At 42.6% G+C, this 13305-nt stretch overlaps 1 protein-coding gene across 1 annotated transcript in view; it reads left to right on the plus strand.

The window, feature by feature from the left end:
- Positions 1-13305, plus strand: part of KLF7 (KLF transcription factor 7) — a 196964-nt gene that overhangs the window by 130597 nt on the left and 53062 nt on the right. Inside the window, exon 2 of the mRNA XM_069225971.1 lies at positions 9933-10536. Coding sequence (XP_069082072.1) covers positions 9933-10536 — 604 coding nt within the window. The remainder of the gene's footprint in view (positions 1-9932; positions 10537-13305) is intronic.

The raw sequence follows: 13305 nt of genomic DNA on the forward strand, positions 1-13305 counted from the left end.
AGAACTGTTTCTGACCCTTTGTGTGGATATATATATTTATATAGAGAAATATAAATATACACACACATATGCACAGATAGCTATTGAAAAGTAGTCTGTGTACTATCACTGATATATTCCTGTTCAAAGAACACTTTTCATTCTTTTTAAAGAGGCCGATTGTTTTATACAATTAACGCAGTATGGTGCCCTGTAGCACGTTACTGCTGGGGTTCTTTGAATGAGGCCCCCGCACCAATAGAGCATGGTATCAGCAATCCCCAAGGAAAAAAAAATGAAACTGCCTACCCAAAACTGATGTGAGGATGGTTGTGCAAACCCTGGTCCACGTTCACCTGAATTGCGGTATTGCCTTACTCATTAGTTCCCCATCTTAACTATGGCACCGCCTCAAAGGCATCCTGCACACTGCGGCTCATTTCAGCAAAGCCGCGAAGAAATGTGAACACATATCCCCATCACTGAAGGAACTAAACAACCTCTCCAGCCTTCTATCCTCCTCACAACCAGCTACATCATTTACAAGACCATCAGAGACAGCCGAGAAGATTAGCACCCCCACATCGGCAGAGCCAAACCAGGTATAAGGACAGAATCAGATTTGAGTTTAAGAATATGAGTAACAAAACCACAGTTCAGACCTTCTCCATTTACACACCCAGGAGTTGGACCAACATTGTAATCATCATTAAAATGGCTCCTTTCTCATGCTATCTCTTCAGAGAGCACTATCTGTCCGAACATTAAGAGTCCCTTTTATAACCTTTTTCTGATATATGGCCTTGAATTGTATCCTTGGCAAAGATGCCAACACACCCGATTAAGGTGGGAGACTCAAGATTTTTTTAGCCATAAACAGCTTTATTGTAGCTGTCTGATGCCTAAAATAGTCTCCACTTCAGTGGGAGTCAATAAAAAAATTACATTTCACAATTTTTGTTTCAGAATCTCTCTCTTTCATTTGTCAAGGTGCTGGCATGTGTTCCTGGCTCAAATCCGGTGCTCTGCACTCTATTGCTCTCTCTGTAGGATTATGTTATACAAGTACCAATATTGAAATATATACATCATGAAATTATTGACAGTTGGTCTATACATACATTTTATATGATAGGATTCTTCAACATGAGAACTTCTGAATGTCTGGTTAGTTTTCCCGGAAGCATAAAAATTAAATGTTTATACATAACGCATGCAATGCTCAAATTCTTGGGAAAAACACCTGTCACTGATGTGTAGGAATGCAACTTGCTTATATCGGGTCAAAGGAGATGGTGAAATACCTTTTCACTCAAGATTTGTGTTAGTGGATATTACTTTTACCAGACTTGTCATCAATCTCGCAAGGATGAATATTGAATCCGTTCAGCCTCTATTCTAACCAGTGATTTTCAGGTTTAGTGTTTCCAGATTACTGTAAGTAGCTAGTGACACCATGCTTCCGGTTCTAGTTTGACGTGCAGTAAATTTGATGGCCACTCTGAGTTAGGTGAAAGGTTTACTCAGCAGGTACAATTAGGTGAGAAGATTATGAATACAACTATGTCCATATGACATCTGACCTTATGCTTTTGGAGACTGGCCATCCATTGCTCCTTTAAGTATAAATCAGGGAATGATTTTTGACTCTGGCTTAACTAAGACCGTTCATATCATTGTAGTGGTAAAGAAGTAATGTTCTGACATGAACCTCTCAAACAAGTCTTTTCCTACAGGAGTGTCAAACACAGAATATAAATTCAGAAAGCTCTGTTTCTTCCTAACTTAACAGTATCTGTTCTTTAAAAAAAAAAAAAAAACAGGATTGGAAGCAAGGTCTTCGAGCGATTTGGGGTATCTTATTATACTATTTTGTTTTCGACACAGATGTCCAGGATGAGTGCATTGACTCACTGACCTGCATCTCCTGCCCATATTAGGCTCCTGCTAAAAACATGTACATGGCATTGTCTCATGTCCTGGTGGCTGATGGAGACCAGGTATTCATCATTTGGACCCCTGGAGGCATCCATCAGTGGGCACAGTGACAAATGTTAAAACATGCACCCTAGTGTAGACATGTTGAAACCTATTTTTCCAGCCCTGTGGACTATCTTGATGAAGGGATTCCTTGTTTCAGATGCTACATGGACAGCTTGCCCCTTTCCAGATCACTCCACCTAACATCAACGGCTTGCAAGAAACACACAGTACCAATCTCCGGAGCAATGCTCTGTGTATCAGGTACATCGTTTCTGGGCGCTTCATTGCTGTCTTCCTCGGTCAAGGTGCCAAAAACCTTCTTTGTATAGTAAGGTGAGACGATATATCCATCTATAACAACGTTGACATTTTTCACTTCTCAAGGGATCTGTATCTGTGTTTTATAGCAAACACCCACAAGTTGAGAGCAAAAAAAAAAACAAATCTGCATTTTGTCAGTGAGCTATATAAAAGTGCTTCCTTTGGGCATCTGTGCTCAACCTCCAGGTTGCAGGTTTAAATTTGAACAAGTCATTTCAGCGTTACATCCTTCCAGAGTCCGTTTATTGCGTGCCAAGTCTCCTTGGCAATCATTTTATGTATACTCCACTTTATTTGTTATTATTATTCTATGGCACTTATAAATCCAAGGGTGAGTCACGTTACGAGGAGTAGACTTGTGACGAGTTTTGTTAAGCACGTTGGCGCACTGTGGGAAAACACGTTCCGGTATGGAATGTGCAGCTATTATTGTGCAAAAATGACCCCCCCTCCCTTCCCTCTCTTGCTTCAAAAGGGCAATGTGCACTGCGTGGGCCGTCATTACATATCTGTGCTAATTTTCCGTGCACTTTGTACCACTCCATCAGATCGCCTGCCTGCCTGCCTGACTTCCTTGGTCACGCCTCTGGGGCTAAAGGTCACGAGAGGCTTTCATTTATGTTGCTTTATGGCGCGAGAAATAATCTTTCCGTCTGTTGTCATGGTTTCCAAGCAGACAAGTAGAGGGGGAGCCCGAGAAGGATCCCAGCCGGTCCCCAATTTCCCCAATCCCCGGCCCGACCGATGGATGATCAGTCGACCGGAATATTGTAGATCAAATACATCTCCTGTCAAAAGACAGGGACTCCAGCAAGGAAGGTATTGATTAAGAAATTAGAAGCCGTACTGTGAGTCAGAAGTTAATGACGCTGTGAGGGAGAGCACTTACGGGATATTTACTCCTATATCTTACGTGTAGGAAATGTACCCTCTCTGAAAGAAAAAAATGTCCATCTCCCACTGACATCACTGACATCAAATCTATCTCTGAAAAGATGCAGTCCACCACGAACACTTTATCTACAACTGAAATAATATCAGGCCTCCCTGAAAATACATCACTTCTCACCGAAACTATCTCTTCCTGCAAATACACCTCTTACCACCGAAAGCATACTACCGCCCATCGAGGACACATTAATTAGTGCTAACTCGAAATAGATCGCCTCTCACTGAAACCCTTATTCTTCCTCGCTGAAATATATCGAATCTGCCTATGAAAAAGTATCTTTCACGGGAAAAATATCTCCCCTGCAAATGCATCACCCCCTATTGACAAAATATTCCTTCTCTCTTACTGCAAGTAAACCATCTCCCACTGAAATCATGCAGTCTCTCGATAATCTCCCTCTGGACGAGATACTATCTATCATATCTTGCTGGAAAGATGTCTCTTCTCACTGAAAATATATTGGCTCGCACTGAAGCATTTGTCATCTTCACTTATAACGTAGACCTCTCTCTGAAAAGATGCAAACTCCCACTGAAGTAATATGATCGCTCACTGAAAATGTATCATCGTTCTGAAAAATCATGCCTCTTGCTGAAACTTTTTTCACTGAAAAGATGTTAACTCTCTGAACAGATACCATATCTCACTGAAAAGATACAAGAGCACTTTTCTTATCAATAATCTTACTGCATTTTGCAGTGATTTTATAAATGATGTGATAGAAGATGTCATGTCATGAGTGATTAATATGAGAGGTAATTAGCAGTGCTTTGCAAGGGCACGAGTAATAGTTACCATAGGGCACGAGTTACCAGCAGTAGGTAATATATATATATATATAGCATCTCTAGCTGAAAATATAAATTCACATTTGAGAATATATCACCTCATTAAAATTCTTATAATCTCTTCTCATGTGAAAAATATCATACACTACTGAAAGTAGTTACATTCTCACCAGTGCTTTAAGTGTGTATGTACTGTCTGATGCTGAGTATGCGTATGTCTTTAAATTGAAAGGGAGAGTACCTGCACTTTTTAGCAATGCTGCAATGCATTTTATGGGAGAGCACCAACAGTTCCCAGGAGCTATCAAGTACGCTAAATAGTGAGTATTTGCACTTCTATATTTCTATTTAAAACACTGATTCTCATTAAAAAGAAATACACCTTGTAAGGATGTAAAGAACTCTTGGCAAGATGGCCTTTGCTCTAGAGCAAAAATATATTCAGTTATACACACATGGCAGAGAAGAATGCTACTAGTATGTTGTTTTCCTTTTTAATCTCAAGTGTATTGACAAGGGGTAACTTCAATTTTTACATGTGATTACAGGCAGCCTTATCTGTCTGAAAGACTTAATATCATCAATTCCTCTTAAAAAACAGGGATTTGTGAGCTGTAGCCACTGGCTTTCATGTGTTTACATGTTTTTTCAAGTGTTTGGATGGGCTGTCCTTCAAAGCTCTAGCACTTCATGGGCAGTTATTTTGTTACACATATTTCCATTCGGATCTGGTGATGGGGTATCAAACAGTTCTTTTGTTAGAGTAGAATACTTGTGTGTTATATGATGTATTGGCTTTGCTGACAGAGGAACATTTTAATTGCTAGTCTATGGCTTTCTTGTTTAGGACATGCTGCCATTTGGATGCCTTAGCCTCTCATAGAGACAGTATGGAATTCACGAATGCTTTTGCATGATTATATATTTTACTTTGTTTTCAGCATAATATGTTGGATGTATCTTCTTTTGTTCACACAGCAAAACCTAGAAACACAGAGGCTTTTTTAAAGATCCAACTAAAATATTGTCCTTTTGTTATACAAAAATCTTTTATGCAATATTTTGCTGTGTCTGCTGTTTAAGTTCTCCGCTTCCAGTGCTAACTCCGTCTGTTTGCTTCTTTTCATAACGCTGCTTATTTCAGGGTACATACTACCTCTGCTACTGCAGTCTGTTTGGCAAAGGAGCTAGCTTTGAAAAGGTTATAGCTCAAGGCATTGCTTCATTATATGTTTTCTTTCTCGGAGAGGTGGAGAAAACACACAAGTCGCTCAACTATTACCAAACACTTTCACTAACAATAAACCTGACGTATTTGGCTTTTCCAATGCTTGTTTCTCTTGATTTAGATCATTATACATATCTGCTTCTGCTGTTTTAAGGCCCCATCCACTCCCAGCAGATCATGAAAAATGCTGTCACCGGATCCTTGTTAATTTTACGACATAGCTGCTGCAGTTTAAATAACGCCAGGCTAAAATAATGAGCCTGCTTAACTTGTAAATTAGGCCCCTGGTTCATACTAAAATATTCATATGTCTGCTTAACAGACATTCTTTATAGTTTTACACTTGCGGGCTCTGGAACGAAGTGATAAAGTCATTTTTTAAATAGATATTATGTCTCATTCATCTCTAGTGTCCTTTTCTGTTAAAGGACCAAATCTTTTAGAGTTCTAATAAAAAATAAATAAGGTCTTGATGCAACAGCCACTGCTATTATATAACTATGCTTTCAACACAATGCTTTTTATCTATATGCACGTAAATGTATTTCTTTCATAGACCACAGAGACATATAGGCACATTTTATATGTATTAGGAAATGATACTCACTTTGCTAGCATAGTTTTGTAATTTTATTGAATTGTAACAAATGGTAGGGCTGCTAGTATGTTGCTGTTGATGTGAGCATTTTTAAGCCTTGCTTACGGGAGCACATGCACTGCCACTTGCTATTCTATTGGTTCTCTAAAACAAATATCTAAAAAGGCCTTCTAGTCCACCCATTACTTACCAGTGTTTGGATTCCCCATCACTCATTTCTTTTGTTTTAATAGTCAGCTGGAGCTGGTCTCCCCAGACGGTTTTTGGTTTCACCTCTTTAGATTTGACACACAGACAGCAGCTTCAATCTCGTGCCACATTGCTGGGGCGGTCTGTGGCACGTCTCGTGCCAACAGGAGGGATGGTCAGCAGATCACTTCTGAAACTGAAGTCAGGGAGGGCTGGGGAGGCCCTGCCGCGGAAACAACGTAACGCACGGGATCTATATGCTGGAATACATTTAGGATGCATGGAATGTGGAGGAGGGTGGCACTGACACTGATTTTCCAGTAGGGACAATTTAAAGTAAGCACTTGGTCTTGAGAAATGCTGCGCCGCACTTTTACTTTGTCCATATAAAAAATGAATTCTTACTTTTAACTGTGGACTCTTCTACAAACTGAGCCATTGTGAGCAGCCAGTGCTTGCGGATGTTGAACGCTGTGGGACATTTCTTTCCCTGCCCTGGCTGGCTGTTATCAGAGAGGCACCCTGTACACAAACACGGGGCGGAGGAGACCAAACGCGCCTGCTCTGCACCGGAAAGAGTTCCCTTTGACACACAACTCTCTCCTCGGTTTTGTTTGCTGGGATTCCACACAGTGTTTACCCACAACCTGCAGTGTGATGTGCTAAACCGCGATGTGTTGTTGTTTAACCCCTTAAACTAATGTAAAAGAATCGCAAACCGTACTTCAAACAATGAGCTGGTTCACGCCACAAAGCGTGGCACGCTGATAGAAAGTTTGGTGGCATTTCATTTAGCAGACGCGGAGCATTCTTTGCAGGGTGTGTTGAGCTGTGCAGATGGAGCCTCCTGTGGTAGTTTGTAAGGGCGGTGGAAGTGCATGTGAAAGGTTCACCCGAGCACCTCCCTGTCCAGTGTGATTCCATGACGTGGGGGCTCCAGGGTAGACCCTGCAGAATTATCAGCTGCCTGTGCTGTGGCGGGGCCTTGGGATTGGCCCTGGGCTCTGTCTGATGGGAAGGCTGTTTCTGTGAGCTTTAAACGAGATGTGCCTTTGTGTGAGTGGCGCAGAGTCTAAATCAGGTGTACCTGAATGAACTTATTTTGCCTTTCTGAGGATCCCTGGGCGTGGCACCACAGCAGGAAGCGACGTGTGAAGGATGGAAGAATGTATACTTAGGTTGCGGTTTACACAGGGTGTGTTCTTCTAGGCCTCTTAGCAAATTTCTCACGTGACTGCGAAACGAAACTATGGACTTTTGTGCTCTTGGGAGATGAACTGGAGAGGGTTGGCAAAGGTTTAGACCTCACGATGTCCCATGTACGTTTCAGTGCATTCTGGACATGGACGGCTCAGTTCAATTTCTTATCTGATGACAATTGTGTTTTGTTTTTTTGTGGGACAGACAAAAAATATGTGTTAAAAGGGCAGCCCTCACTCTCTGGACTCCTGTGTATGTGGTTCATGAGCAAAGAGGAAAGTTTTTCCTCTCTTTTCTCTGTGATGCCTGTCGGGCGATTAATGTGCTGCTCAAAGGTTCCCACAAAACACACACGAAGTACTCCTTCATAAGTATGTCCGCTGTAACCTGGGGGTGGGGGTTCAATGTTCCAGGATAGATGGATAGATAAGCAGGGAAGAGGGCGAAGAACTGAGAGAGTTAATGGTTTATGGGGGTCTCCCACGTGCATGATCACTTTGTATGATAATCGCAGATGTAAATTCAGTTTATAGCTGTCTGCATTTATCTGTAAAAAAAAAGAAATAAAAAAAAGGAAAAATCGAAAACTAGGAGCCGTGTTATAATTCAGAGACCTTTTCCCAGGTGACTTATCATGGTGCCAACCCAGCTGAAGGTGTAACCAGCAGGCTTGACAACCCCTGATTCAAGTCATATAAGCACCACTGCACATGACATTTAGTAGTATCTAAGTCACTATCATTATGCAGTTTCTTTGATGCAGTTAATAGGAAAATGCTGTGTAACTAACCCAGCATCCCCGGTGCACCTTCAGCATTGGGAGGGCCCACTTGATGTGTTAAACAAATGAATGTATTTGTACTAGAAGCCTTCTGCATGGGTAAGCAGTACAATAGAACACAGCCTGCAGAATGTTTACGTTGGTACTGTTGAAGGCAACTGGTGATACATTGGATGGTGCCACGAAAACAAATTGCATATTATTTATATTACACTTGTTCACATTTCTGTTGCACACAATGCAAGCCAAGATTCAAACATGTCTCCATGTATCCACTAGACCAGTGTTCCCCAACCCCCGGGCCGCGGACTGGTGCCGGTCCGTGGATCAATCGGCACCAGGCCGCCCCACTGTGGCGGGCGGTAAATGTTTGATAATTTTTCCGTGGCCCGCTTGTCACACAATGGGACAAGCGGGCCACGGAAAAATTATCAAACATTTACCGGTCCGCGGCGATAAAAAGGTTGGACAACACTGCACTAGACCACAGCCCTCCATGCATCAGCAGTGTAAGGCGCTTGTAGATCGGCAGCATGTACATCAAGGTTTGCTTTGGGTCTTACTCTGCAACCATTTTGGAGAATACTATGAAGGGCTATAGTATTGCTTAAGAGTGGGCCAGTGGGTGTAAGGTGTTGTTGACTAATTCGAGTACTTTGCTCATAAGTGTAGGAGCAGCAGCATAGGCTTCTAGACAAACACCACCCTTTGCTAACATCCCTTAGAAACAAAGGGGAAAGCTTTGTTTGCGGGAACTTGTTATTCATTTGAGGAAGTCCCTTTAATTTTCTTCTTGCTTTTCTCATTGTGTGATTTGTCAACTTCCTCTTAGATAAAAATGTCATCACTCGACATTATGATGCAACATGGTCATTAGGAGGATACACGACAACAAAAAGGGACATGTTCAGCAGTTTGCTGACAGAGTGGCAGCTGTGTCTCCACACTGTGCCACAGTGTGATGTTACATTAGATAAATGCTGATCACCTTGTACTAATAACACTGTTTGGCAGCATAACATTTTGACGTTGGTGTGTGTCAGCATCATTCCAGGAATCCGTGCTATAAAGGACTTTGGAGGCACCAGTTTTGGCTCTTGTACAGTGCTTGCCATTGTTTTGTGTGTTGAGGGTGGGATTCGAGGGAGTGGGGGTCTCACGCATGACCCTACTGGATTCTTTCTGCTGGAGGTTGAATTGTATTAATTCAGGTTTTCAATTGAAAGCAGAGAACTAGCTTTTTGTAGACACTGAGTATTTTTATTGTTCTCTCTCCTTTGAGCAGCTTCCATTCTCCCCCTACATGACATTAGAGAAGCACAATCATTCTTCCTTATTATTTCTTCTTTTTGAGAGCCTTTAGAATTTTTTTCCCAAGGGATTGAAATCTTGTTAAAATGTCAGTGCTTCATTTTTGTGAGGAAATGTTGTGCAGGGTGTGAAACTGATCAAAAGGGATAGAATTAGCTTTTGCTGAGCGTCTGTTACTGTGTCTGAATGTTGCTTCCAGTATGATTCTGGAACAACATCCCCATATCCTTCAGGTCCACCTCACCTCTTCTCCCGTTAAAGAAAGAGAAAAGGAGTTGCAGACGCACCTCTTTAGAGAACACTGCATTACAATGCATCAACCATCAACAATCCAGCTTCCTCTCCTGTTACTTGTTCACTCTATGCTTATCTTTGACCACATACAGCACTCCGCTACCTTTTGGCTAGGTTTATACTATAAAAATATCACATACATAAATACATCGATTTAAGCAGTTTGTTCTAGAGGCTTTACTGGGTTGGTGTTAACAGTTACTAAGCTCTGTTTTTATTGAAGGAAGTTGTAGGAATGGATGAATTTTGCTTGCGTTGGAATTTGTTGCATAAGCTGTGATTTTCATGCTTGTTTTTTTTTTCTGCAGACATGCCTTGAGCTAGAACGCTATCTACAAACTGAGCCGAAGAAGATCTCAGAAACTTTTGGTGATGACTTAGACTGTTTCCTCAACACCTCACTTGTCCAGGCTGCAGAAGCCAGTGTTCGGCGACTGGACCCCATTTTGATTCCTGTGGAGATCACCTCTTGCGAGAAGCGCCCTTGTGCAGAAGTGCTTCTAGCCCAGGATAAACTGTTGTCAGAGGCCTGTCTACGTCTCCTTCCCACCACCGAAAACCACACAGCTGTGAACCAGGCTCAGCTCAATGCAGTCACCTCTCTAACTCCTCCTTCCTCTCCTGAACTTGGTCGCCATCTTGTGAAAAGCTCTCAGACTATGGCAGCCCTTGATGGAACGGTTACATTGAAACTGGTGACAAACAAGGCACCTCTCAGCCCTGACATGGGGGCGTCAGAGCCAGCAGAGGCTGGCTCCATAACATGTGGGCAAAGTGACAGTGAACAAGGCGGATCAGCAGCTGAGAACTCCCCTGAAAACAAGAAAAGAGTCCATCGCTGCCAGTTTAATGGGTGCCGGAAGGTTTATACAAAGAGTTCCCATTTAAAAGCCCACCAGAGGACTCACACAGGTATTAGTAATGCTTGTTTCTTTTCCTCTTTCCTGACACATCTTTGAAAGAAATATTAATTGTCATTGAGGCAGTACCCCACATGGCCATGAAATGGAGCACAGGGAGTGAAGGGGCAAGTAATTGAGGAATCCACTGTCCCCATTGTAAGCAGTGCTGTAGCCGGAGGTTCTTCAATACCATGCTTGACCAGCTACGGAAAAGAAGAGAACCTCTTAGTTTGAGCACCCCCAAAAATCAATGCTTCCAAATGACACAGAGGTGTTTCATACACGTGAAATCCAGCTTGATTCATTGGCTGGACACACAATCAATATATTCCTTTGTCCAGTAATTAAAGAGCTATTTCAAGGCATCTAGCAATGTCTTCAATACAGTCCTTTAACACTCGTCCTTTTGGAGAAAAAAGATTTGTATTACTAACGTGAGATCCATACTTCTTATCTGCAATCAATTGGGTTTATGTTTTTTTGTGGTTGATGGCCTCCTTGCAAGACTGTGCCTATTAATCTTTACTGAGGGGACGGGTGGGGCGGTGGTATTGAACACGGACCTTACATTAGTTACGAATGGCTATTCTAGTACAATAGCAAAATATTTTCTGTACCATGTGCTCTTCTCACTGTCCAAAACTGCTAACCACGGTACACTGTGGTGGTGTGAAACGAGCAGTCACTCCATTCATTCCTTGTCACCATCACTATCCTCGCCACTCTATAAAGTGCCCGTCTTAATGCAGCTGTAGGGTAAATGGTACGGCAAACGAACTAGACGTTTTTTAGCACACTCCATCATCAATGAGACATTCTGAAGCATTAAACACATGCCTCTTTTTACATATTGCTATTTTTTCACAGTTGTCCATTTTCAAAGGTCCCATGGCTTGTGTAATCTTTCTCTTCCCCTTTAGAACACAGCTTTGAGAAGTTAGAGATCATAAAGGAGAGGGAGACTCTAAGTTTGTCTGTAGCTGGCACATTGTGGACTGAGGTAAGCCCTCCAGTTCTGGTCCTTCCAGGCAGGTGTCTAGTACTGAACCATCCTCCCCTCCCTGCGGTGATTGGGCATAATATAGGCATAAGGCGAGGGGGCAATGATGGCAGATTCAGACCTGGAAATGTCACAATCACCGGCTATGATATCCGAGCATTTTCCGTTGTAATCAGCACCGACCTGCAATAGGAACAAAGTTAGTTCAGAAGGCAGTGGGTCGAAATGGAAGAAAATGTCAAGCTAAAGATATGGGGAAAAAGTTAAAGTGTTGCAGGTGATTTTATGTGAAGAGAAATGCATTTTGAAATGTATAAAGCGCGCGGCGTCCCTGGGGATCTGCAGTGTGTGGCCTTGAGGCTCGCTGGGTTATGAGTCAGGGTGGTAGACAAGTTTGGGAAGTGGAGACCTTTCAACACAGTAGTACCAAACGGGACTGAGGAGTTTACAGATTGTCTATTCAGTCGAATGAAATACTCCTTGAAAATGTGTTTTTTCAGCTGCCTTGATGTCACAAAGAGGTTTTACTATGACTGTAGCAGATTAGCAGCATTTTCATTTCTTTTCCATCATCAGGTCTTTGTACTGTCAGGCTTCTTTAACTCCCTCCACTAAGGATAACGAAGGGGTGAGCCGGCCACCCCTTAGTAACTGCAAGCACAGTGTGTCACTTTCTCTACTCTTTGTATCCAAAATGACAGGCAAGTTAGGAGGGAGGCGGCCTGTGCATGTGACTCTGAGAATGCCATTTGCTGAACCGTACGTCACTTTCAAGAGTTTGGTGCTCTACATCCCAGTCCTTCGAACATGGTGTTGGGAACAATGACCAGTCCACAGATATATGTGTAGTCCTATAGTGCACTTACGACCCCTCTATGTGCTACTCATTTGTCCCTCATTTCTTCGTTGCACCCTTCACAAACTTGGGTCTCAGTTCTACTTCTTTCTACGCATTTTTGTGTTCACGGTCCTTCGGCTTGTTACTTCTCGTTCCCTTTACTAGTTATTTCTCTCCAGCAATTAGTTCATGCCCAAGGGGCTCAGAGTTTAAGACTGTCTCTCTGACATGAGTCAAGGATTCCATCCAACATGACCTCTGTCGGCTGCCTCATATTCATGTACCTCATTTGGACGTGCGTCTTATGTTTGCGGCTGTTGTCCATAACCTCAAGAACTGTTTGGAGCTAAAGAGAGATACTTGTGTACTACTCCCCCGTCAACCCCTTGCTTGCTCCTTCATAGGTAGACCGAGGGCACGGTTCTCTGACTAGCAGGGGTCTGTGTTGTGAGAAAGGAACACCTCTGATCTACTTTTAGCCTTACTCATTAAAGTTGATTAGGACCAATCATATTGCTAGGTCCAGATATCAGTTACAAGGCGGTCTATAGTTCGAGGAGTGGCAGCAGCACCACATTTCAAAAGCATGTCAGTAGCCCTGACAGAAGCATCTTTCTGCATCACCAATAGGCGTAAGGGGACCTTATTTATCCCTATAATCTGTATGTATACTACGGTACCAACAGTGCAGACATTTTCAAAGGGGTCACTTTTGAATTTTTTTTTTTTACATGCAGGTTTTCTGTTTTGTATGCATAAATGGCTCTCTATCCTGGGGAGTCACATGCCCAAAGCAGAGGAACTTGTAGTAGCCCTGTTGGTACTGGATGCCCACTCCTCCAGAGGAGAATCCTCAAATCAGGTGAAACGTCTCTATTCCAAGCACAGATACAGGACCACCACTCTGCAGTCCTGCTCCTGGAGATGGCAGAATGGCAGAT

Source organism: Pleurodeles waltl, chromosome 3_1 (genome assembly GCF_031143425.1).
Source record: "Pleurodeles waltl isolate 20211129_DDA chromosome 3_1, aPleWal1.hap1.20221129, whole genome shotgun sequence".
NCBI classification, from domain to species: Eukaryota; Metazoa; Chordata; class Amphibia; order Caudata; family Salamandridae; genus Pleurodeles; species Pleurodeles waltl.